General features: G+C 39.2%; 2 protein-coding genes across 5 annotated transcripts; one reads left to right on the plus strand and one right to left on the minus strand.

Annotated features, from left to right (window-relative positions):
• Window positions 1-10,740: 10,740 nt before the first annotated feature.
• On the plus strand, window positions 10,741-17,938 carry nosip (nitric oxide synthase interacting protein). Of its 4 annotated transcripts, none has more exons than XM_034712080.1 (10): window positions 10,741-10,844; window positions 11,072-11,165; window positions 12,595-12,700; window positions 12,849-12,930; window positions 13,349-13,484; window positions 13,847-14,037; window positions 16,535-16,651; window positions 16,835-16,905; window positions 17,006-17,114; window positions 17,290-17,419. In XM_034712080.1, exons 2-10 carry the CDS (start codon window positions 11,096-11,098, stop codon window positions 17,359-17,361), a joined length of 954 nt encoding a protein of 317 aa, XP_034567971.1. In that variant the 5' UTR covers window positions 10,741-10,844; window positions 11,072-11,095; the 3' UTR covers window positions 17,362-17,419. The 4 variants fall into 4 exon arrangements, with proteins under 4 accessions (XP_034567971.1, XP_034567970.1, XP_034567968.1 ...); XM_034712079.1 differs by having other exon boundaries at window positions 10,781-10,865; XM_034712077.1 differs by having other exon boundaries at window positions 10,793-10,929; window positions 17,290-17,938.
• Window positions 17,939-22,228: 4,290 nt separating this feature from the next.
• rcn3 (reticulocalbin 3, EF-hand calcium binding domain) lies at window positions 22,229-26,270 on the minus strand. Its single transcript, XM_034712194.1, has 8 exons — window positions 26,149-26,270; window positions 24,785-25,008; window positions 24,402-24,595; window positions 24,020-24,192; window positions 23,735-23,795; window positions 23,092-23,183; window positions 22,815-22,922; window positions 22,229-22,391 (listed from the first exon to the last, which is right to left on the minus strand). The coding sequence occupies exons 2-8, from the start codon at window positions 24,997-24,999 to the stop codon at window positions 22,284-22,286; spliced, it is 951 nt and encodes a 316-aa protein (XP_034568085.1). The 5' UTR covers window positions 25,000-25,008; window positions 26,149-26,270; the 3' UTR covers window positions 22,229-22,283.
• Between the last annotated feature and the right edge of the window lie 244 nt (window positions 26,271-26,514).

Raw genomic sequence — 26,514 nt, forward strand, 5'->3', positions numbered from 1 at the left:
CATGATTAGGGGTAGGCATTAATATCATGTAGTTGATCAGTGGTGCTATCTTATAAATGTTTACATTCTATTTAATATGCACCCTGTTTTTGGACACAATTTTTCTTCATTGGTTTAGTTTTGTCATAATTTCTTTTTCCCTAAAAAAGTAATTTAATTTCTTGAGAGAATCGTTAGTAAAGCTGATTGTAATCATATTAATAATCTACATCATGAGTCCAATTTTATTGACCAACTTTTCAGCTTTCTCAGATAGATAATATTCAGTTTGATTGTTGATAAAAGTACATTAGCACATTACAAACCCAGAAAATGAATTTAATAATTGTTACTTTTATTAATATGTCTTGGCAAAATCCTTTGGAAACTTTGTTTTCCGTAACACAAGTCCTGAAAGTCTTTATTCATTTAAAGAAAATTATTTTTAGTCTGTCTTAAAAGCACCTGGTTGAATTCTTAGGTGAACGTACTAAATAGCACAACACAAAGTACATAACATCAAATAATTTCAGTTAAAACACAAGAAGTTTAAAAAAGAAATCTCTAAACACTCCTCTCTTTGAATTCCCACTCTGTTTCTGTGATAAATGTGTCGCTGTCTGCTGCAGTTTGTACTCCGCTCCACCAGATGTCAGTCTTGCTTTATTTGTCCACTCTGCTGTCGCTGTCTGACGGCCTCAGGTGTGAAACAGAAGTACTGCTGATTTTGTGCATGTTAAAAGAAGAGCTCAACTGTTTTTTCTCTGATTATTGCTTCGAGCTCAGGTGGACCTGAGCTGATCCTGATCCAGCTAATTGAGACTTTCTGAGCACTTAAATATCCTAAAACATGTATTTTAAACGACTGAAAAGTAATTTACTGCTACTAAAGAGCAAGCCCCGTGTCTGACCTCAGATCAGCCTGTTAATATGCAGGTATGTTTCAGGGCATGTCTACCTCAGGAGTCAAAGTCCAGCTTCTTTAGAACAGGGCTTGTTTAGACCTAGTGTTGCCATGGATATCAAATCACAGGCGCTCACACGTTGCATTAGAACACATCTGCCAATATGCCTCAAGTGACATGTGATCAGATCTCACCTTCCTGCTATGAATGCAAATAAACACAGAGCCTGATTCACCTTCATTAGATAAACAAAAACATCAAATCACACACACACACACACACACACACACAGGAGGGTGGATCAGGAGGGACAGAGCTGATCATAGATGGTGTGAAAAACGGGCAACATGATCAGTGTGACCTGTATCATCCCTGTGATTCATTACAAATTAAGTGCATTCCCTCCAATTGAATTAATATGGACAGTTATTTCTGTATTTTCATCAATATAGCGCAACAAATCACAACAAATGTTATCTTAAGCCGTTTTTACAAACAGAGCAGGTCTAGACCGTATTCCATGTTCAATTATTAACAAAGACCCAACACCAAGACAGGATAAGATCCAGTCTCATATTTCAGAAAGGACTCAGTCTGATCTCAGCATAATCCACCATGAGGAGAGCACTTTGCAGGATTAAGCAAGTTACAGCGGCAAGGACAAACTTCCTTTAACAGGCAGAAACCTCGAGCAGAACCAGACTCATGTTAGACACACATCTGCCTCGACCGGACATGTACACTCTACTTTTATTCATGAATAAGAATAACTAAATGGGCCCTGGTAAAGAATCGAGTGTAGTGTTGTAGTCAAGACCACATTAACCAAGACCAAGACATGACAGAGTCCAGAGTGCACTGAGACAAGACCAAGACCATATACTGTATATCAATGAAAAATTGCATGAGAGTTAACAAAATAAAAGACTTCTGTTTATTTAATTTAAGTTTTCTTTAAATACAATTAACAGCAACAAACAAGATTTGGTTTTCGCCATTGTTAGTTTAACCTTCCCTTTTGATTCAAGTTTTCTGTTTTGAGAAATGTGGGGGGGTCTCTCTTGTCACAGTAATGACAGGGCGAGACAGAGACCTTAAATAAGTAGTCTCGAGACCGGTCTCGAGACCAAGACCAATCTCGAGCAGTACAACACTAAGTGAGTGGTTTGTAATGTGGCCCGGGACTCATGAGTGTCCACACTGCCTGACGGATGTGGATTAATGCATCCCAGATCACCTCCTTAAGTGGTCTGAGAGACTTGATCTCAATCAGTCCTGAACAGTTGAGGTGTGTTTACCTGCAGTTAAGGCTGTCCACATGCGTCCAGATCACCCAGGAGGACGGTTGTTGTCACCAGTTGTAAAGCATGAAAACACTCACAGAGCATGTTTCCTGCACAAATACAGAGATGAATTTCCTCTTTAACTTGCAGAGTTCTTTGTTTATAGGATTCTGCTGCGAAAAATAAAAGCTGGATCTTCCTCTAAAAATGAGATTAACATGCAGAATGGAGATACATTTTTTAAATATTTGGAAAGATCAGTTTGGGGAAATACTTAATAATCTGGATTAGGACTTTGTATCCTAAATATATTGCTTGATTTCTGCCACACAGACTCATGTCTTATTTGCTCCAGTTACAAAGACTCTAAGTAAAAGGTTGCCCCTAGAAAGCCTCAAATGCAGACAGTATTTTAATGATGGTTCAGATCTTCGCTTTGATTCATTCACATCTATAGAAACACCCAACATGATTCACACATTAAAGCCTGTGAGAATTCATCAATCAGATACTTGGCTTTGACATTAATACAAATGTTCTGTCAACCTCAGAGGAGTTAAAAGTGTGCAGTCTTCACATTGTTCTGCTGTGGGAAACACCCCAGAAACAAACAAGTGAGTAAAACGTGATTACGACTGTTTGGCTAAACCACATCTGATCAAATCTGATCACACACGTCAGGAGAGTGTTACACTCTCAGAAATAACAGTCAATGTGATTTTTGTTGAATGAGGACGAGTGTGCACTTTATCAGATCTATTTTTCTGCCACTTTTGGGTGTTATCAGCCACTTTTGGTTGTTCCCAAACGTTTGGTGACAGGTGTGGACTTCTTACTTTGTGATCTTACTTTTATGTTCCTTAGATCAGTGATTCTCAAAGTGGGGTCCTAGGACCCCTGGGGGTCCGCGAACCTTAGCGTGGGGGTCCATGAAATAATTATATCTCTCCGGTCACAACTGTTCCTGCTACTACTTAGCTTTGCTTACTACCTCGCAAGCATGGAGCCATTTCTAAATCAGTTCACATCGTCAAGTGATGCTAAGCCCAAGCTAGCTAAATTAAGACAATATGACGACAGGTATATAGAGTTTGGTTTTATTGAGAACAGTAATGGGAGACCAAAATGCGTCATGTGTCTTCAGGTGCCAGCGAACAAAGCTATGAAGCCAGCCAAGCTAAAGCGACATCTGATCGACCGGAATATAAGAACAAAATTAAAGACTTTTTCCAGCGAAAGAGAGAGGAACACATCCGCCAGAAAACACAGATGGAGAAGTGTTATCTGTCTATCACTGTGGAACAGGTCTGAAGTATTTAGATTACTAAGTTTTACAAGACAAATATTTCAAAATGCATATAAGAGTGCAAATGGTAGCAAGCATGTGCTTAAGCGATGTTAAAATTATGAGGGTGTCCTTGGAAAATGTTCCCACCTGTAAGGGGTCCCTGGCCCCAAAAAGTTTGAGAACCCCTGCCCTAGATAAAGAAAGAGAGAGACTATCGGCTTCATTTCAACTTTGAACGAAACTTTATTGTCCTGATGGGAAATTTGTAAAGACAAGAAACATAAAAACATCAGCACACAGATTCCATACAAAGCCGATGGTAAAATATATGACCGTATGAAGGTACACCTAAAGATAGGGGAGCTGTTTAACTGTCATTAAAATAATAATCAGCCTCCAGGAGGAACTTCTCATCAGAGATAAAAAACAAAGTCCTCAACCTGTTAGACCTCGGACCTGGGTTTCTAAATCTGCATCTGAAGGGGATACCCTCAAATATTCAAAACAGAAAATACAAATGAGGTCATGCATAGCTAATTTCTGTCATTTCTGAGCATGCACACATGTTATCACAAATTCAGAAATCAAACTGAACAAATAATGGAGCTCATAGCAGTAGCAGACCTCAGCACAGCCCCCCCCAACCCTGCACAGCGTCTCTGAGGATCAGACACTGGTACAAGGATTGGGAGTGACCGGCCCGAGACAGACAGGAACATGGACTGAGAACAGGAGAACAATATCAGTGTGTAATAACACTGCAGGAACAAAAGATTGGGTCCGTCAGCAGATCGTATTCTCTACAAACTGAAGATCAAATCGTGCCGAGCTCAAAACAAAATACTTTAAAGTTCAGAGAGTTCTTGCAACAAGCAGAAGCAGCAACAGAGTGAATTTAAGTGGATATTTTCTTGTTATTAAAAAAAAAAAAACAGGAGAGAATACAAAGTGAAACCTCAAACATGCAGTTTTATAAAGTGTGTATTTCTGTGTGTGGAATTCACACTTACCTCCTGCAGCACACACTCGCCCCCCTCACACACAAACTCAGACCTCTCCTGCTCTCTCTCTCTCACTCATACTTCTGTGGATCTCTGTCCGTCCGTCCGTCCGTCCGTCCGTCCTCTGCAGCGTCTCGTCCACTTGTCCTCCCCTGTCCACACTCTGCTCCCTCTTTCTATTCTCCCCCTCTCCGTCTCCCCCCTCCTAAATTAATTCAGTGTTCATCACGGGCCAATGGGGAGGCAGGCGGCAGGGTGAGGCACTTCCTGTGTGACAGGAAACTAACAACAAACACCCAGAAACCACCGGAGGGGGTAGATGAGAGAAGAGAAGGGGGAATAAAGAGATGCAGATGTGAGAGAGGAGGTCAGGAGAGGGTCAACAACAAAATACTCACTGATGATTGTGTTGAATTCTGAAATATATGTGCCTCTGTTATATTGTTCTTATTATAAAATCTATCATATTCACACACTCTGTCCTCAAACGCCTGAGGACTGCAGGTAAAGAACACATGGATGAGTCCTGCAGTGAAACTTCAGTGAACAAAACCCTGTGGTGTGGTTAGATGATGATTTTGCATTGAGGATGGTGGAGCAGATCAACATTTAGACTTTGATTTGCATGAAAAACCACACAAGACACAAGGTGTTAATCTTGCAGAAGACAATGTGTTTCGGGGTATGTGCATGATTTGATAAAAGGAGCTAATAAATATCATCATACTTTAAGAATTAAAAGATAACAAAGATAATCTTTATGGATAAATACATCAAAAGCTAAAACATATCCTGGTTTGAATGCAGACTGGACTTCTCGCCTTTTCTTGAATTGTCTTGGTTTATGGATCTCAACGTTTTTTTGAACACTTTCCCATGTAGTCCTGCTTGTGTATTCTGCGAAATGTCAGCACATTCATTTTTCATTTTTAACATATCTGCCTTAGTATTTTTTTAAATGTTACGTTTCATCTGCTTAAATGTCTTTATCCTAACTGGGCAAGCGTTTTGATGAAGGCCTGCTGCCATGTGTTACTGTGAAGGCTTTCAGTTGAACGCCCCTCTGCATGATCATTGAAAAACATCAATGATCAACTCTTGCATTTTTTTTCAAACATGTCGTTAAAAGCTTTATTGTAACAGAACGATATCGACACGCTTTCAACCAATAATCAATCAGAGATTCATCCCTCCAGCACTCAGGATCTCTGCTCTACAGCCTGAGCTTCAAAGCTGCAGTAAGGAACTGGTTTGTGCTGATTTTTGGTGTCCCCTGTGGGCAAAGATTTCCTTCTTATCTCTACGTTGATCTGAACCTGAACATGGTTGTTTTTTTGACAAAAAGTCATATCCTGCTTTCTTTTGACAGTTAAATGTGTCTGAATGTGATTATTTCCTGTTGAAATGTTAAGAAAGGCGGTTTCTCCAGCATGCTGTCGATTGTCTGTCCTCCTCGCAGCAGTTCCAGGTCATAGAGTTGATAGAAATAGTCAATCTGGTTGCTGATAGTCTTGTTTGTTTTGTACGTCTAAAAACTCCTCACAGGAGCTTTTGAAGTATCTGATATTTAACCACATAAGATTAAGTATATGTTGTTAGTCTGTGTTGTTTAAAATAACTTCAGGTGGCTTCAATAATTTGTTATTGTAGAATGGCTCCAGAAGTCTCTAGGAAGGTATAAAAGAAGATCACCTTCACCTAGACAATAAATTTGATTGACAGTGACAGTTGACATCTCTGACATGTTCAAAACAAGGTTTTCAGAAATGGAGTCAAATAGCAGCTAATGTTGTACTGGTATTGAGATGTCCATATATGTGTGTGTTGTGACGACACCTACACCCTTGATAAGACGAACTTTGGAGACAGAGGACAAGCGACTTCATCTGGCCCGGTCGTCCTCCAAGCAGTCGTGATGCTTGTTACTGATGCTGATGCTGTTTGATTGTAATAAATCTAATTACTATCCAAGCTGGCCAGTGTCACAAAGTTAATTCTACATGTACACATCACGGGCTGTTAAGACACGACACTTTAACTTGAATTGCACCTTATTCAGATTAACTGTACTTTATGCAAAGAGAGCACAAATTCACCGGCATCAGATGAGAGGAGTCACAATTAGAGTATATTATTTTAAGAGTCTAAAGAAATGAGAGTTTGATTTTCCAAGTGTTTCTCCCCACAATAATCTACTCGACAGCATGAACACACCGGACACTGGAATAAAAAATTGTCTTCCCTTTTTTATACTTGTACTGCTAAACTTTGCCATCCAATCATCATGCACCTTCCTGCACAAATGCAGAGCTCTCCATTGCATATATCTTATGCTCTGTTTATACAGTTTTCATAGTAAAATCTTGATCTAGTTCTATTTAAGGTTTTTAACAGACATATTATTTGTATTCAAAATATTTTTAATTTTATACATTTCTATTTTTATTCCATGTGCTTTGATGTTCATCATTTTTTCACTTAAACATCATGGTACCTTCCTCGTACGTGTCAAGCCTACATGACAATAAACTGCATTCTGATTCTGATTCTGTGGAACACAAAAGACAACAGTGATTGCATTTAAAACATTTTTTTAAAAATGTATAAATGCAAATAAAAATATTCTTTTTGAAGTAAAAAAATCTTGAATGATTGAAACATTTTTGGCGAAGAACAGAAAAGTTACAAAGCCAAACTTTTGATGCCTGTGAATCTGATTTCTGTTCAACGTGCAGCAGGACGCTAAGCGCTGGAGGTCTCAGAGGGGCTTAGCTGGGTGTAGAGTGTTTGTGTGTGTGTGTGCGTGCGTGTGTGTGTGTGTGTGTGTGTGTTTGTTTGTTTGTGTGTGTGTGTGTGTGTGTGTGTGTGTGTGTGCTTGTGTGTGTGTGTGTGTGTGTGTGTGTGTGTGTGTGTGTGTGTGTGTGTGCGTGTGTGTGTGTGTGTGTGTGTGTTGGGGGGTGATGCTGATGGAGTGATAATGATGGAGGGATGAGGAGGAGTGCTCTGATAAACGCAGGGTGGGGGTCTCTATGGGGGATAGATGTTTATAAAGGAGGTCCAGTCCCACATTTTTATCTCTTCTACCATCCTTTACCCACCACCACCACCACCACCCCTCAAACCACATCATTAACTCCACACTCTATAGCTGTGTTGCCATGGTAACCCCCGACCCCGGCATATCTGACCTTATATGGTCTGCAGCAAGGTTTTTTATCAGAGCAGGAAAATCGGACTCCTCCCTGATTATCATGATTCCTGATTTCTCCTGTCTCCATCCTGGGATCAGATCACCCCACAGTTAGATAACAGAGCTCTCTGAGTGTTGAGGCAGAAACAATTAAACAGTTGAATCTTAAAGGAAGTTAGATTTTCTGGCCTTGAAGCAGCCTCATTTTCACATAGACAGACTCAAAAAGAAAAGTTTTTCTCCTCTCAAAGCGGTAAAAAAAGTTCACTCATTTGTGATAGTTGTTTCTTTTATTCCAGCTCCAGGTCACTGTGTGCAGCAGACAGTCAAAGTTGTGTGTTGTTGTGTGTGCAGAGCAGGGTGTAGTGATCTGCTGACAGGAAATCCATGGTCACATAGGCAGGAAATGCTGCTCACACAGAAACAAACTGTGCTAACATCAGAGCAGTCTGACAGTCTGAGAGTCTGAGTCCAATCTACAAACTTTATCATATCACCATTTCTGGTGTCTCTGATGTACCTGCAACAAAACCACACCAACATATTTATATTTGATCTGATTGTGATTTATGCTGGGAGGAAAGTTCAGTCAAAGGAGCAGCTTTGTGTCCAAACACAATAAATCTCAGGCTGAACTTTTGATTTTTGATCGTCTCACAACAGAAATGATTACATGTGATTAACAAACATGCCAGAGTCTTAAGTTTGTAAAAATATCTCAAAACTCTTTCTGTCAACTTCAGATGCAGAAAAACTAACACATGCTTTTATAACAAGTAGACAAGACTACTGAATGGTCACTGGCCTCCCAAAAGGAATTGTATTCTTATAGCACCTTTCTAGCATTTCTGACCTCTCAAAGTGGTTTTACACGCCTCCTCACATTCTTACACTGATGGCAAAGGATGCTACAGTATTTAATAATCCCATTCATAAGCATTCACACACCACTGATTGTATCTCCAGGAGCAATCTGGGGTTCAGTGTCTTGCCCAAGCTCACTTTGGCATGTGACTGTGGGAGCTGGAATTACCCTTCTGATTGAGAGATGACCCACTCTACCACTGAGCCACAGCCACCCACAAAAAAATCTGCAACAACTCATTCAAAATGCAGCTTCAAGGATTCTCACCAGGACTAAACAACTTGAAAGCATTACACTACATCTTAGACTCCTAAATTATCTAAATATCTGAAGGCTCATGGTGAGACAGGATGGGATATTCCAGACTCAGGGTCCAGGTAATCAAGCAAAAAGTAAATAAACATGTAAGATTTATTGAAAACGAGTTTGGAAAAATATTTACACCTGCAACTGCAACACAACCCTATTGTCAGAATATTGCCAACTCATGATAATAAAACATTTGAAGTCTTTGCATGATCTGTTCTCGTTGTTTGACCACACCTGATGTGTACCGAGGAGCAGACAATCATAGACAATAAATGGAAAATTAGTTGAAAATTATTAACACATAAAACATTATCGTGCCTGCTAAGTGTCTCAACATAGCAGATAGAAAAAGCATACAAATTTGGTGAACTATTGAAACTAGAAGTTTTTTTTGCTGCTTACACTGCTCAATAATTGATGCAAACCCATTTTTAAACTTTAGTTTTTATTTCTGTAACTACAAACTTTTAAGTTATTTTAACAAACTGAGTTTTAATGAAGTTTTGTAACTGAACTTACTTTCTTTCGTGATCTTAGATTTTAAAATATTTTATGTTTTCATGCCTATGTTTGTTTAAAGGTGACATACCATGCAAAATCGACTTTTTAATGGTTCTCTACCTGAAATATGTTTCCCTGGCATGTCTTCAAACCCCCCGAAAGTGAAAAAATCCATTCTGCCCCTGTTCTGATTTCTACACCTTTCTGTAAATGTGTGCTGAAACGAGCCGTTTCAATTTTCAGTGTTTTTCATACGTCACAATGCCATCCGGTCTGTAACGGAAGTCAGAGCTCGGAGCTTGTTCAGCCCATAGACTGTATAAAATACAACTCAACTCCTCCTCCGTTTTTCATTACCTGCACAAAAGTGTGCTAACAAGGAGCTTAGGAGGGAGGCATGCTAGTGGTAGGCTGTCTTAATAAACACAAAGGTCGGTTTTACTCCCCACGTCTGCAGATTTGAAGATCTAGTGGATGAATTTTTATTTTTCATTGAAAAGGGCTAGCGCTAGTTAGCATAGCCACATAGCTACATGTTAGTAGCTGTGTACCAAGACACACGTCGACATACTGACAAATAAAACAACAAGAAACACTAAATCTGTGTGACCAATCGTTCAGAAAGGTCCTGCAGCAGGTGTCTCTCAGTCAGGATAAGATTCTGGATCAGATTCAGAGCGTTGAAGTAAAGCGGGTCTGTGAGCAGCCGTGTATATTCAGCCAACAGGTAAACATCGGATTAACGTGCTGGAGAGCCGAGGCCACATCCACTTCCTGAGGGGGCGTGGTGAGAGAGGAAACGGAGTGTTCTGAGCAGGGCTGTAAAAGAGGGTTTACAGGCATGCCAAAATCTGATTTCAAAGTGTTTTTTTGAGCATAAACTTTAAAGACATGTTTTGGGGACCTCTTAGACCAATATATTTTGATGAAAAAGAGCGTAATATGTCACCTTTAATGTCATATTTTAAATTGGATATTTTCTGACAAGGTATGGCGTTATGGAATTAACCAGATATTGGATCTACAATTAAACGTTGGGCATAAGGGCATCCTGCAGGGGTGTCAAGAGGTCTGAGCCAGCTTCGGGCTGCAACTCGACACAGACAAGATTCAATGTGTGAGTCTTAATCCTTGGGAAGGATGGGCGGGACAGTAAGACTCTGCAAGTTACAGACTCCAGAGCAGTGATTATTTAGAATAATCCCTCCTAATTTTAATGAATAATAAGACCCAACACTATTTGCTGTGTATGTTAAGTTACATAAGTTGACAGAGAGAGGAAGAGTAGATCAAACATAAGTGGCCACATATAAAATTGTAATGTTTGAAGTGTTTTCTGTATGTTTTTGTTGATTGTTAATGTTCTGTTTGTTTTTTTTAACTGTGTAAAGCACTTGCTCTTTGTATAAATGGTGCTTTACAAATAAACTTGCCTTGCCCTTCAAACCGTCAATACCGAGGAGAACCACCAGGCGGCAGTGATGTGAGAACGGACAAAGAATAAAACGAAGAAGAAGAAGGAGGTAGAAGCGGAAGCAGGAGAAGTATTTGTTGTTTGGCTATTTGGTCCTTTTAAACACATTTGTTTCTACAGATTTAACAGCACCGGTAATTATAACTTTGGTATTGAAGTATTCTTTGTACATTACTTTTTTTATACGTCTACACTCAATTTGTGTGTTATTATATTTGTGATTACGAGCTTATGTTAGCATCCGAGCTAATAGTCACATTCTCCTCGTTCTTCCAGATCAGCTGATTAAACTCAAATAAAATGACTCGACACGGAAAAAACTGCACTGCTGGAGCTGTGTACACCTACCACGAGAAGAAGAAAGACACAGGTGAGGATGGTCTGAAGGCGGAGAACTCAGGCAGTGTTTTAATCATTGTTAAGATAGTTTGCCTCCACATTCAAAGCACATCGATATATAGATATACTTTATTTCAGACCCATAGGTCCATATCAGCACAACAGTAATATAAAAGACAAAAAATCATTAAAATACATGTCCAGCAAGAAATAAAGGGATCATATGACAACCATTTACACATTAATTATGATTAAAGCATAACAAGGCATTTTTTCCAATGTTTCCAAAAGCAAGACAAATACCTTGTGTCACTTAATGTGGGCTGAGTGAGCTCCCTTAAAATTTCATTTTCTGAATCAGCGAAGCGACACATACATTTATACATCAAATTTTTCAGTACAGCATGAAATGTAGGATACAAACATAAAACTTGCACTGGTCCATCTTGGTAGTTTAGAGAAAATTCTATATGTGTCATTATACGCTACCTGAAGCGTTTTCATTTTAGCTCTACTGTAACTGCACCACAGATGGGCAGTATAAAGATGAGTACAGTAAGCTCTAAAAAGCTCTGTTTTAACATTATCTGTGCACATTGGAAACTTTTGTGCCAGCATATTAGCCTGTGCATAGTTTACAGCACTGTCGCTGCAGATCATCATCATCACGTAAGTCATTTCTGATAATATGACCCAGATATTTGACTTTGTCCACCACAGTAAGCACTTGATCAGATATACAGAAAGAAGGAAAGTTTTTCTTCTCATCATCCTTGGCTTTCACAATCATTCTAACACTCTTTTTTCTGTTGAACTTGATGTCATGCTGCACATCATAGCTAGAGCATATTCTGAGCAGTTGCTGTAAGCAGGCACTGTAAGGGGACAGGATGACTAAGTCATCAGCATACATCAGATGATTAACAAGTCTATTCCCCACCATACACCCAGTCTTATGAGCTTTGAGCTGTTCAGATTGTCCATGTACAAGTTCAAAAGGATAGGTGACATAATTCCACCTTGTCTGACCCCATTAGTCACTGAAAAGGCTGCTTATAGACTCCTACCCCATCGGACTTGCATTGTTTGATGCAGATACCAAAAGTGAAGAATTCTGATCAGATAAGGAGGAACCCCTCTCTTTGTATTTTTTTGAATAATTTACCATGATTTATTCAATCAAAAGAAAAAGAGAAAGCCATCCCCACATTGGGACTATGAAGTAAAGTAAAACATAAACTAAAGTCTGTTTTAAAGTGTGCTGAAACTAATATCTACTTTAATGCTATTTAATGAGTTTACTGCTCTCTGGATTACTGATTATTGATATTTTGGTCTCTAAATGCCAGAAAATGCGAAATATATATATATATATATATATATATATATATTAGTGTCTCCTTGAGTCCAAGCTGACATCCTCAGATGTCTCATCAATATTTAACTTCTCTTCCCCCAAGCGTCATCTGGTTATGGCACTCAGAGCATCAGACTGGGAAAAGATGCCATTAAAGACTTTGACTGCTGCTGTCTGTCTCTGCAGCCCTGCAAGGACCCTGTGCTGACGTACGTATCTCGCACACACCCACACGCACACACACACACACACACACACACACACACACACACACACACACACACACACACACACACACACACACACACAAAGACATGGCATGTTCTATAAACCCTGTTTGTGTCGTTTCTGTCTCAGTCAGGATGGATTCTTGTACGAGAAGCAGGCGATCCTTGAGTACATCCTGCACCAGAAGACAGAAATCGCCAAGAAGATGAAGGTAAGCTGAACAGGAAGTCTCACACTGCATCCACTCTGCACCGTCTCATGGTCTGACTCTACACCCGTCAAGTTGTGTTAGTAGAGATGCCACGACAAGAAAAAGTTGATGCTGCATTGACATGGATTCAGACGGACATAAGGGATCTGGAGTAAGTCGATGAGAATAGTTGTGTTAGGATGAAGTAATGTTTTATGAAGATTGTGTCAATTTTGTCAACTAAAAGTGAGTCTGCTTAACATTCTCATGCCATCAATGCGACTCAAACATATTTATTTTGAACATGAAGAAGTCTGTATTAAACTTAACTCACTGTTTCTGCAGATTCACTTTCTTCCATGCTTCTTCTTACTGCTGAATACAGATGATTTAAAGTAAAGAATCTATGTGCTCATGTATGTTTTTTTTTCTTTTTCAGGCGTATGAGAAGCAGAAAAAGGCTCAGAAGAGCAGCAGTCAGCTGGAGTCAAAGTCAGAGGAGAGAGAGAGGATGGAGAGGTTCAAGAGCAGAGAGAACAGCATCGTGTCCAAACCCATCAACCCCTTCACATCAGGTATCTGCATGTTCTTATCATATCCACAAACTCTAGTGACCCATTTGTTCACTGAAAACACTTCAGGTTATATTGTTGAACTATTCCTTTATGGAGCTGAAATCAGAACATGTTTAGTCCAGCTCGTCATAAAGATTCCAAACCTTCAAAATCACACCAGCCAAGACCTTTAAATGCCATAGTTTGTTGTCTGCACTCTTCTTCTTGTGTGTAAAGGACAGGAGTAAGGGAACAGTCTCCACCTCCTCTGCTGTGTGTAATGAAACTCTATAAATCCTCCTCGCCTCTACTCGTAATCCAAACAATTATCCGCGAGGTAAAGACAATAAAAATGTGATTTAAGAGCTGACTTTCTCTTTTAGGACAGACCTCCGGAGGTGAGAAGAGCCAGACAGACTCTGCCTCCGCATCCTCATCTTCATCAGCGCCCTCTACCTCCTCCTCCTCCTCCGCCTCCACCTCCTCCTCCTCCTCCTCCTCCTTATCCAGTCTGCCCAGTTTCTGGGTCCCCTGTCTGACTCCAGTGGCCAAACCCACCCAGCTCAAGAAACCAGTGAGTGTCCTCTACAAAAAATATGATCATTTGAATATGATAATGTGAAATCCATAATCCATTGAACTTTGGGATACATCTTATTAACAGGTGCAAGAGTTTTCTACCACTTAAGCTATATTTTGAACCTTTTACACCTTTTATTTATAGAGGAGAGAACAGTGGATAGCTAGGAAACCAGGAGAATGATATGCGGAAAGGGGCGGCAGGCTGGAATTGAACCCAGGTCGATACATGGGAATGCAATTTAACCATTAGGCTGAATCCAAACCCTTAGGTTTAAGAGTGTCGTCTTCTTCTTCTTCTTCTTCTTCTTCTTCTTCTTCTTCGTTTTTGAAAGTAAACTTAAGACTTACCTTTTTAATTTGGAGTAATTTATTTTTAGCCCTGGACTGCATTATTTTTATTATTTGTATTAGTATTTTAACCATTATTATTTGAATCATTGCTTTAACATTTATTGATCTTATTTAGTTATTTATTTATGTATTTATTTCTTGTAATCACCTGATCTTGCTAATGCTACCTTATTTCTAACTTTTTCCTTCCACTATTACTTATTTTATTAATTTTACTGTATTGATTTTATTTTATTTTCAAGTATTTCATTTATAATCATGCCTTTTTATAATTTTATCATTGCTGTTGTTTTCCGTCTCTCTGTTATTCTGTGAAGCACTTTTTTTATGTATGAAAGGTGCTATATAAATAAAGTTGAGTTGAGAGTTGAGTTTAACCTGAAAATAAATTAAAGACATGATAACATTGAACAAAGGCAGGCTCATGCTAAAAATTGTTTAGCCTCTCTGACACAGCAGGCCCAAGATGTCAGGAGGGGCTGCTAGCTGAGCTGTTGATGAAAAAGTTTGCAGTGATTCAAACCAGTTAAAACATGAAAAAAGCAGCTTCATGTTAGTAAAAGTGTTCCTTTTTATCTTTTATTTTCAAGAGCTGCGACCCGAGCTGCTGCTAAATTCAGCTCAACTGTTTCCCTCAATCTCTACAATCCTTTATCCTCTCAAATGAGAAACTTTAAACTACCAGGATCTTAAAAGTGATGGTGATATTCTTGAAATAGTCAAAACGTTAGTTGGAGAAAGGCTTCTTCTGTTTGTCAAAACATTTCAAGTATTACCTGATAGCTCAGAGAAACTGTACAGCACCTCTCAGGAGCATTAAGCCACACCAGCTTCTGAACCTCTGATCTCATAAGATCAACATCAGATTAGGGATGTTCACAATTAATTGACTATTGATTAATTGATTGTTAAGAACTAACTCGAACACATTTTTTTGTTTCGGTTTGATATTACGTGGAACACACATCATGTGTCTCATATTTAATTCAGCGATCAGGGAGGTGTTTTAAGTTTAAAGCATGTTTCGATGTGAATCAGCTGACTGCACACAACAGAGACACTGCGGCTGAGTGACACGTCTCCACGAGCGCTTTTTTCCTCCGCCACCGGACTGATTGCGACCCGCTTGGGCTCCCGGCTTACACCTGACCACGTTCACATGCTTATTTTTCTCAATAAGAATGAGTAGACAGAAAACTGGACTCCACATGTTGTAGTCTGAGCCTTCACTTTAATTGACCCGCTCTTTAATTGACCCTGCTCCACACGTTGATATTCAGCGTGTTTAACATTTTGAACACCTCAATAAGATCCTAGCTATTCCATACTGTCAATTATATACATTGTGTCGTGAAGAAAAATTAGATTCGGGGGAAAACACATTTTATTTTTTATTTCTTATTTATTTTTTTTATTTTTAAATTTTTAGATTTAAATTTTTTTTATAATTCACCAATTAGTGTATATACATGTAGTCGATACAGACATACTAACAAGTACAAACATTACAAAACATGGAAGGACACATTTATACACTTGTGAAGAGAGAGAAAACAAGAGAAGAGAGGGGGAACAAATGAACCCAAAACAAAATAAAAACAAAAAAATAGAATAAAACAACAAAACAACCCAAAAAAAAAACAGATAACAAAAAAAAAGAAAGATAATAATAATAATATTAGCAATCACTAAGAGTAGTAATGTGGCAATATATTATAATAAGAGTAATCAATAAGTAAAATACTTCTAAGACCAAAGGGGATGAAAAAAAATAAAAATAAGAATAATACGCATTTAATTTAATCGATAATTGACTTTTAACGTTTCCATAGATCGATCTCGGAAAATACTTGAAATGTACATCCCTACATCATATTGTTCTCTGTTTAAAGTTAAGCTGCTGTAATACTCCTCTCTACCTATAGAGAGCATCAGACTGACAGAACACACTGTCTGTATGGTGTTTTTGTCCGGTGTTTGATGTCAGTAAATCATCTCTCTGATTATCTTGTGTCTCTTTGTTTGATGTTGACTCAGATAAAGACAGCACACATGCTGGCACCTGGATCTGAACACTGAGCCCTCTGATTGGCTGTGGCTAACTGACCCCTACCTCTCTTTCTGTGTCTGTGTGTCAGAGTAAAGTGGTGCTGTGTCCGATGTCAGGGCGACCTTTAAAGATGAACGAGCTGATTACAGTCAGATTCACTCGGCTGGACCCCAGCCTGGAACGAGTCGCTCTGCTCACACGACAGGTCAGTGCGAGTCAGTGAGAAGCTATTTTAAACCACGACATCCTGATGGTCATGTGACGGTAACCTGCTGAATTAAGAGGAAAAGCCTGATTATTTACTGACACACTTCTTCTTCAGGTAGAGCTGTATGTGCTGTTAGATGTTGTTCACTGAGTCTCAGGTGTGTGTGTGCTCTCTCCTCAGGACAGGTATGTGTGCGCAGTAACCAGAGATGTGCTGGGTAACAGTGTCCCCTGTGCTGTCCTCAGAAACTCGTAAGTACTGACATGACGTCCTCCTCCTCTCTCATATGTTCACACTCGGCCTGTCATGATTACATTTGGATAACACATTCTCTGTGCTGTGTGTGTTTAGGGGATGCGTGGTGACTCTGGAGTGTGTTGAGAAGCTGATAAAGAAGGACATGATCGATCCTGTGAGCGGAGACAAGATGAGTGAGAGAGACATCGTTCCTCTGCAGAGGGTACGTGTTGGAGGGAAATTTAAAGACACATTACACACAGTTTTCTTTAACTCTGGATTAGATAATCCCCTGAGTAAAGATTCTTCCTCCTGGATCTTACAGACGGTGTGTTTCATTAACTGTTTTCGTCCTCACATGTGTCAGATAACCTCTGTGTTCTGTTTGTACTCTGCAGGGTGGAACCGGCTTCGCTGCATCTGGAGTTGACCTCAGCGCTAAAGAGGCTCGTCCTGTGATGATGGTCTGAGAGGATCTTATTCATGTCCTCCATTACAGTTCCTCTCAGGACTCTGAGAGGAGGGGTTTATTTTTGTTTGAAACTTGCTGACTTAATGTTTTTTTGTTTTTTTTTTGCCTGATGATTTCTCCTTTTAGGTAACATTTTTGTTGGTGTCAGTGTAAAATACATTTTACCTTTAAAACTCGTATTGTCTTCTTTGTCTGTAAAAGACAGAACACAAGTACAGAACACAACATTGTGCTGTGTCAGTATTTTGCTCACAGCCTTCCTTCCCTTTGTACGGTGGCCCTGAAGGGAAAAACAACATTTCAGAAAACACGACATTAAAGAAAACATGATGACATTTCATGAAATGAAGACGTTGCAGAAAACATGACAACATTAAAGAAAACACGACAACATTTCATGAAACAAGAAGACGTTGCAGAAAACACAACAGCATTTCAGGAAACACGACAACATTAAAGAAAACAGGACAACATTAAAGAAAACACGACAACATTTCATGAAATGAAGACGTTGCAGAAAACACGACAACATTAAAGAAAAACACGACAACATTAAAGAAAAACACGACAACATTTCATGAAACAAGAGGACGTTGCAGAAAACACAACATTTCAGGAAACACAACATTTAAGAGAACACGTCAACATTAAATAAACCACGACAATATTTCATGAAACAAGAAGACGTTGCAGAAAACACAACAACATTTCAGGAAACACCCGACAACATTTCATAAAACGAAGACGTTGCAGAAAACACGACAACATTAAAGAAAACACGACAACATTAAAGAAAACACGACAACATTAAAGAAAACACGACAACATTTCATGAAATGAAGACGTTGCAGAAAACACGACAACATTAAAGAAAAACACGACAACATTAAAGAAAAACACGACAACATTAAAGAAAAACACGACAACATTTCATGAAACAAGAGGACGTTGCAGAAAACACAACATTTCAGGAAACACAACATTTAAGAGAACACGTCAACATTAAATAAACCACGACAATATTTCATGAAACAAGAAGACGTTGCAGAAAACACAACAACATTTCAGGAAACACCACAACATCAAAGAATACATGTCAACATTAAAGAAAACACGACAACATTTCAGGAAACACCACAACGTTAAAGAAAACACGTCAATGTTAAAGAAAACAACATTTCTTGAAACAAGTACGAAAAAGAAAACTTTTCAGAAACAAGATGTTAAAAACAACATTTCAGGAAACATTAAAGAAAACACATCAACATTAAAGAAAACACAACAACATTTCAGAAACAAGACGTTACAGAGACAACATTTCAGAAAACACAACAACGTTAAAGAAAACAACATTTCAGAAACAAGATGTTGCAGAAAACACAACATTTCAGAAAACACAACATTTCAGAAACAAGAAGACGTTACAGAAAACACGACAACATTTTAGAAAAAAGACGACGTTAAAGAAAACACGACAACATTTTAGAAACAAGACGACGTTAAAGAAAACACAACAACATTTCAGAAACAAGACGACGTTAAAGAAAACACGACAACATTTTAGAAAAAAGACGACGTTAAAGAAAACACGACATTTTAGAAACAAGACTACGTTAAAGAAAACATGACAGCATTTCAGAAACAAGACGACGTTAAAGAAAACACGACAACATTTTAGAAAAAAGACGACGTTAAAGAAAACAACATTTCAGAAACAAGACGACGTTAAAGAAAACATGACAACATTTCATGAAACAAGAAGATGCTACAGAATACACAGCAACATTTCAGAAAAAACAACATTAAAGAAAAGACAACATTTCATGAAACAAGAAGACGTTACAGAAAACACAACATTAAAAAAAAGACGACAACATTTCTTGAAACAAGAGGACATTACAGAAAACACAACATTTCACAAAACAGAAAGGGTAGGGACATGTCTTGTTTCTGATTGGACAGAAACCGACAGCTCAACGTCATTTCCTGTTTCTGTAAATACTACTCAGCTGAGTCCCTGCACAAATTTTAAACTGAGAAGGAAGGAATGGAAGAGGAGATGGAAATAATATTATTTTGACAAAGGATACATATGTAATGTGGCCTGATACTCAGGTCTTTTTTGAAGTCACTGAAGTCTTCATCATAAATGGGAAAAGTGATCTGATGACATGTAATTTGACTACTCTTTGAGAGAGTACTCTGATAACATGTACTCTGATAACTTTAGGAACAGTAACAGGATGGTATGCTTTCATATTAGAACTCTGATCATTATGCCAATTGTGCGGTGGTTAGCACTGACAATCTTCAATGAAATAATTGTTGGTTCGTATCTTGGACTGTGGCTTTCAATGTGGGGAAAAAAAATTTCACACTGTCTAATATGCTTTTAAAGTATCTCAATAAAATGTTTAAATAAAAAACACCTTAATCTCAGTTAGATAAACACTGCCAGGCAGGCTTATGGTGACGTGGCAGGTAATGCGTTCTTTCAGTGATATAGTTTAATGTTCAAATCCTGGACAGACCTATTTGGTGGTGACCATGAAATGTTTCCATCACAAAAGAGACACATTGTGCTTTTGAAGTCCCATTAAGATATAAATGAAAAGACCTAGAGAGGCAAAGTTGTTCAATGCAAGGGTCCTGGGTTCAAATTCCAGCGGGGAAAAACTTTCCTCACATTATATCCAAAATCCAATATCCAAATCGTAGAATCAAAAGACCAAAAAAAAGCAGGCTTTTCCAAGCAGCCCTGTGGTGTTGAGGATAGGCCTGCTACCTTTCAATCTGATGGTTCTGGGTTCAAATACCACTAAGGGCTTCAAATGTGAGATGGCAAAGTAACACTTCCCTCGCAATGTGGTTGAGCTTTCAAACTACGTCAACAAAATTATGGAATGAAAATATTTAAAAAAAAGCATGCATTGCCAGGCAGCACTGAGGTGGTGTGGATAGGGCTGATGCCTTACAGTCTGATGGTTCTGGGTTTACCTCCCACTAAAGTCTTCAAATGTGAGATGGAAAAGAAACAGTTTCTTCACAATGTGGTTGAGCTTTGCTTTTAAACAATTCCAACAAATTGGTGGAATGAAAAGGCTGAAAAAGGCATATATGTGGATTTGCATGAGATGTGTGGGATGATGTTCATAAATTGTTGTGAGGTTAGGTTGGTGTTTATTATCTATGTTTATGCTTGTCCACACTGGGGCAACAAATTTCCTTGCTAAGGACAATAAAGATATATCTCTCTATAAATGGACATGATTGCTCGTGTTGTGTTCACTGTAAGTCAGGTACATCAAACACATGTAGACCAACATACGACTGTTTTTATTAGCTGTAGTTTCACACAGAGAATCCTGCTACCTGTGTCACTGTAGTCCTTAGCTGCTTCATGTTGTAGCTGAGACATCAACCTCACATCTGAACTGAGATCAAACACATTTAAAGCCATTCCTACTCCTCCTGCCCTGTGAAGAATCAGTCACAGTTCGTCATGTTCGTCCACCTTCATGCCTCCGAAGTCGACGATGGTGCTGATTTTGATGAAGTCCATATTGTCGAGCAGCTCAGACAGAGTTAGGCGCCCGTCCTGACGTTAAAAACGTAGAGATACAGATATAACCAGATACAGTTTATAGACATGGAGCTTATTCTACAAGTCATTATTATATACGTTGACAGCGGAGGATACAGACACTCCTAGAATTCACATTTAGTTTAGTCTGTTTCTTATTTGTAAATGCAGTGGCTCACCACTCTTTAGTTTGCATACATTTAAATGACAAATATTTCATTTGGGGATCCAGAGTTAACAAATAAACTCAAAGAGGAGGTATTATGTCCATTATTACGCTTTAAATTGTCCCTCTGATAGCTGTGTACTAGCTTTACATGACTTACAGCTCAAACAATTCTTAACTTATCTCAGGCTCAACATGACATGTAGGACGTGATGGGGTGGTCTCTGTTTCGGACTCACCTGTTCACTCATTTTTCAGTGTTCACTCCACACTTTCTCACATTCACATTCACAGACACAGCACAAACACTCTTAGAAAAAAAAAACTTTTATTCAGAATCAAACCCAAGGAGCCAGAAACACAGCTCAACCTCCAAGACTGAGTGACAGAAACTTTTCTAACTTCTCACAAATGTTCAAAAATCAATCATTAATGATCCTCAACTCTCACCTGCTCTCTGTCACACAGTATGCAAGCACGTACCTCTCTGTTAAAAAAAACCTCTGTACTTCCACTTTGCGCTGAAGAACACTTTCTGTGTCAGCTGCATGTCAGTGCATGAGGGATTTAATCCACAGTTCATCTGGAGTTGCAGTTTATACCTCACATAAAACTGTCAAATAGAAATGTAAAGAACACAAGCAGAGGAGTGTGTGTGTGTGGGGGACCATCAGTTCACCTGTAACCACATACACAGTATGTGAGTGTCCACCAGACTTGAGTGGATTAGTAATCATGCAGGCTCCAGGATTTATTCCCTGGATTACAGAGTAACACAGAACCAGGACTCTCTAAAAACTCAGTGTTTCCTTTGAGGCGGAGCTTCGGTCCAAAAAGTGTATCTGTTGTGCGTTCCTGTTATCTTGTCACTTTCTGTATGATCAAACTATGATCTAAAGTATGTAACTGTCAAGTTTGATTTGTGATATGTCTCCTGGTTTGTTCTAAACGAACACATCACGGCTTCAATTTCAGGTTCAAAGTGTGCACTGCTCCTTTCTGCAGCTTCACACCCATCCACATTAAAAGCTGTGTTTGTAGAGAGTCCCGGTTTAAACCTGACTTTACTGACTTTACTGAGCACCCCCCCCCCCCCGCCCCAAACCCAACCCCAAACCCCTGTAACTATCCCTCCATAGCTTTTGAAATATTTAAACCCCTGTGAGCTTCATCAAAGCTCGTCGTGTCTCTTGGTTAAATCTTCTCCGTAGTTGGTGGCCTGGCTACCCACAAACATGTTCCAGTTAGCCAGAATCTCCTTCTTCGACATTTTCTCATCCTGATGATCGATAACCAGAGACGATTATTCATTATGATTGACAGGAAGAGGAGAGAGAGAGGAAGAGGAGAAGACAGAGAGAGAGGAGAGTGTTAATAATTAAGTCACAATTATTCTGATTATTCCCACATTAGTCCTGCTTTGGCCCTCACAAAGTGCTATATGTGTGTGTCTGTGTACTGTAACAATAACACATTTTATTTATAGTGCACTCTAAATTGAAAGGAAATCTCAAAGTGCTACAAGACAAAGCATAAAAAGTAAAGAGCAACATTAAAACTATATGAGCAACAAATAAGAGCAAGCTGGTTTTAGAACTGTAAAATACTTGTTGAACTTTGAACTTCTTCCCCATACATCTTTCACACCACAAAAGACATGGCATAAGAACAAAGTGTGTGTAGAGTGTGTGTTGAGGTGTACCTTGTTTGTGTCAGTCTCGTGGATGAGGTGTTTGGCCTCATTGTCAGCATGATCCACCTCACCAGGTAAAACCCACTGAGCAACTTCATTACCATCCATGAAACCATCCTGTCACACACCAAAACACACAAACTTACATCAATCTTTATTTGAGATTGTTAATGTATGTTCCTGTGGGCTTAAAGACGTTGAATCTGCTTTGATCTTTTATTTTATTTATTTTTTCTATGTCTTTTTAAAGAATGTTTTTATTCTAAATTCTTCAATCAGTTTTTACCTTGTTGACATCTCTGAACTCTGAGAAGTGTTTCTTCTCTGTCTGGACCCACTCAGGCTCAGACTCCCCGTTCTCAGGAGTGAACATGTCCCCTGTGAAGCAGCACACACACACACATCAGGACAGGTGACCTCCAGGTGTGGACAATCTTAATTGTCCCCAAGGGGCAATTTAGGTCACAACAGCAGTCCACACATCCTATACATACAAGCAATAGATACAACAACAAACACAAGTTCACAAATCAGTTCAATTACACATCCATATAACTTAACTCCCGTGGATGACATCATTCTTCCTGTGCATGAGACCAAGGTAAGGTCCTACAGCTAGTTTAAAAACCCAACATCTGAGGGCACAAATGATCTAAGATGTCGGTTTGATCTTGCCCTCCTAGTATAAGTGAACCTCCTCCCTGTTGGCAAAAGTCTAAACTCTGAAAAAAGGGGGTGGTGAGGGTCTTCAAGGACGGCCTTTGCCTTCTGAGTGGCTCTCACTTGATAGAGATGGCCAAGATTATTAAGATCAGTGCCAACGATCTTTCGGCAGACTTTGACAATGTAATCTAACCTGTTTTTGTTAAAAAAGCTGGAGGTTACCAAACCAAGAGGTCATTGTAAATAGAATACTATAGAACACTTACCAATATATTCATTCAAGTTTATCTTTCCGTCTCCGTCCTTATCGATGTCTTCAATTGTTTCCTTCAAAAGAAAATATTTGATAGGTTCTCACAGAAACAGATAGCATTGAACAGTTTATTATAAATCTAGCTTTTACGATAAAAAATTGTCATCACCATTTGTCATTTGTCATATATAGCTGAGGGGTCCCTTAAGTGTTGGGTGCATCATCAGGGGATCATGAATGTGGGAACCCCAGTGTGTGACAGGGTTCTCTATCATTCAGTTTAAAAAGCAGTCTGTACCTGCACCACCACGTCTTTCATGTAGTCGAATTCCTCCGGGTGGAGGAAGGCAGTGAACTCCTCGCGTGTGGCAATGCCGTCTCTGTCTTTGTCAGCATTCTTGAATCGTCTCTCATCCCGGTTCTGCATGGACTTATAGGTGGCTTTGTCTTCAATATCATCAAACTCCTCATCTAGAAAAAAAAGACCGTCATGTTTCACAGAAGCACTCACACACTCATTGATAGGTGGATTTATTCTTGCATCTGTAGTTCTGTGGTCGGCTTGCTGTAAATAACTTTGTCATAAAAAGTCATCAGTGTTAAATTCAGACTGTCTTAAAAATAGTAAAACTCTTAAAAGGATAATTTAGGTGAGAAAAACAGGGAAATAAAAATATTACTCAGGTAGAATCCATATGTGGTGTTCTTGTACTCCTCCCAGCTGATCTTTCCATCCTGGTTTTGGTCGTAGTCGTTCCAGTGTTTGTTCACGTTCTCCTCGATGTACCTCCTCTGTCGGTGTTTGATCCAGTAGTGCAGCTCTGAGTGTGTCACAAAGCCGTCCTTGTCTAGGTCAATGCGATCCACGATCTTCCTGCAAGGAGAAAGAAGGTCAAGGTTAAAGACAAGAGTGGAATCATCCATTTACACCAGAGAACATCAAATTCTGCACACCCTGAGACAGATATGATAACAGAAGTGATTAGTCATGATTAAGCAGAGTTAGCCCGACCACACTGAGGGTCAGGAAGTGATGGTGATGGTGAGGGTAAGTAAGACCTACCCCAGCTTCTCTTTGCTCTCCTCAGGGGTCAGCTGGTCAAATGTCTTGGCATCCTCTTTCCCCAGGAAGGCCTCATGGTCATACTGGAAGCCGTGGGCGTCGTCATGAGCGTGGTCACTCAGGTCGGCATGGTGATGGACGCGTTTCTCCTGAGCAGGTACAGCGAAGGCCACAGCAGCCAGGAGGCAGAGGGACGCTAACGATGTGAGCAGCATCTTTTTGAGCTGTTACAGAGAAGAAGCAAATTTAACATTTACTCTGAAACACAGACTAACAGAAAAAAAACATCTATTAAACATTTTGATGTTAGACTGGTGGGTCAGTTTTTTTATTGAGAAAACTGACAAAAAACTCTCAGAATTAAATAGACAACAGCGCCACTTGGAGGTCAGAGTTTTACCTATGTTGGGTGGAAGTGAACAACCATTATTTTGCACAAGCTTTCTTTTAATTTAACTTAATTTAGGTCTGCATAGTGATTTAAATTGTTAAATGAACGACTGTGTTGCTGTTTCTATAATGGAAAAGAAATAAAAAGTTTGAAGTTGTTTTAGTTGTCGTCAGATAAACTAAATCCACATTTGTTCACCGACATATTTTGCAGTTTTGTACAAAGTCCAGAAGGATTAATCTGATCGGGCAGGCTCATGAAACTCTTTGACAGTGAACTTTTCTCAGACTGCTCCTCTGCTACTCAGATGTGTGATTAGAGTTTCTCTGACCGACCGTGGAGCTGCTGGATTTACTCAGGGGGATGAAATGCTTTACAAACATCTTTATAGATGTTTCATTAAGTCTTGTTTGCATAGACACTGACAGCAGTCAGATAATACAGATGTGTACAAATACTAATTTCTTCAGTCATCCTACATTATTCCCAAATGTGTTGATGATGCAATGTTCTGCAAAAGAAGTTTGCTGAAGGAGGCCTCTGACACTTTGTCAGCATTACAATAAAAACATGAAATCCTTCTCAAAAACAAACATTGTTATAAGCTTAATATTAGAGGAAGAGGAGCTGATATCAGGAAAAAAATGCTCACACTGACAAACTCTTAAAATGTCTGAGCATGACGCGTATCATCATCACAGTGCTTACATCTGATTAAAACCCACTCATTCTGTCTTTCTTTATCAGTCAGAGTGATAAAAACTCTTAAAATGAGTGATAACTAAAGGCAGGGTGATGAGAATTAGTCTGTTGCAGTCCTGCAGGCTGTCTGACCTCCATCACTGAAATACAAACTGTATCCTGCACCCTACTTTCACTTTAAGCTCTGTTGCACTTTCTTTTAAACTCAGTCTCTCATTTTTTGTTCTTTAATCAAACTTTTTACAGTGAAAGTGAAGAATTCTGAACTCACCGTCAGTTTTTATCGTCTCGCGACACCACCCAGCTCTCAGATCAGTCCGCGTTGGCACTCTGTACCTTTAAATATCAGTGTCACAGAGGCGGGACTTCTTGTTCAGGTAACCAATCATCAACGACTTCTGAGGAATTCTAACCAATGAGAAGTGTTGGAATACTAACACCCTGATTGGCTGGTAACCGCCACGTTGTCATGCAAACGCAACACTCTCTGATTTAACAGCCCAGGCTCATATCTCTCCCGCCCTGAGATGATTCAACTGGAGTGTAACATCATATTTTAAGATTTATTATGTTGAAATGCTGACTCGGCATTTCAACATATTGTTCTTCTACTTTATTATTATTTTTCCACTTCCGT

The sequence above is a fragment of the Notolabrus celidotus genome, chromosome 20, assembly GCF_009762535.1.
Source record: "Notolabrus celidotus isolate fNotCel1 chromosome 20, fNotCel1.pri, whole genome shotgun sequence".
Classification (NCBI taxonomy): domain Eukaryota; kingdom Metazoa; phylum Chordata; class Actinopteri; order Labriformes; family Labridae; genus Notolabrus; species Notolabrus celidotus.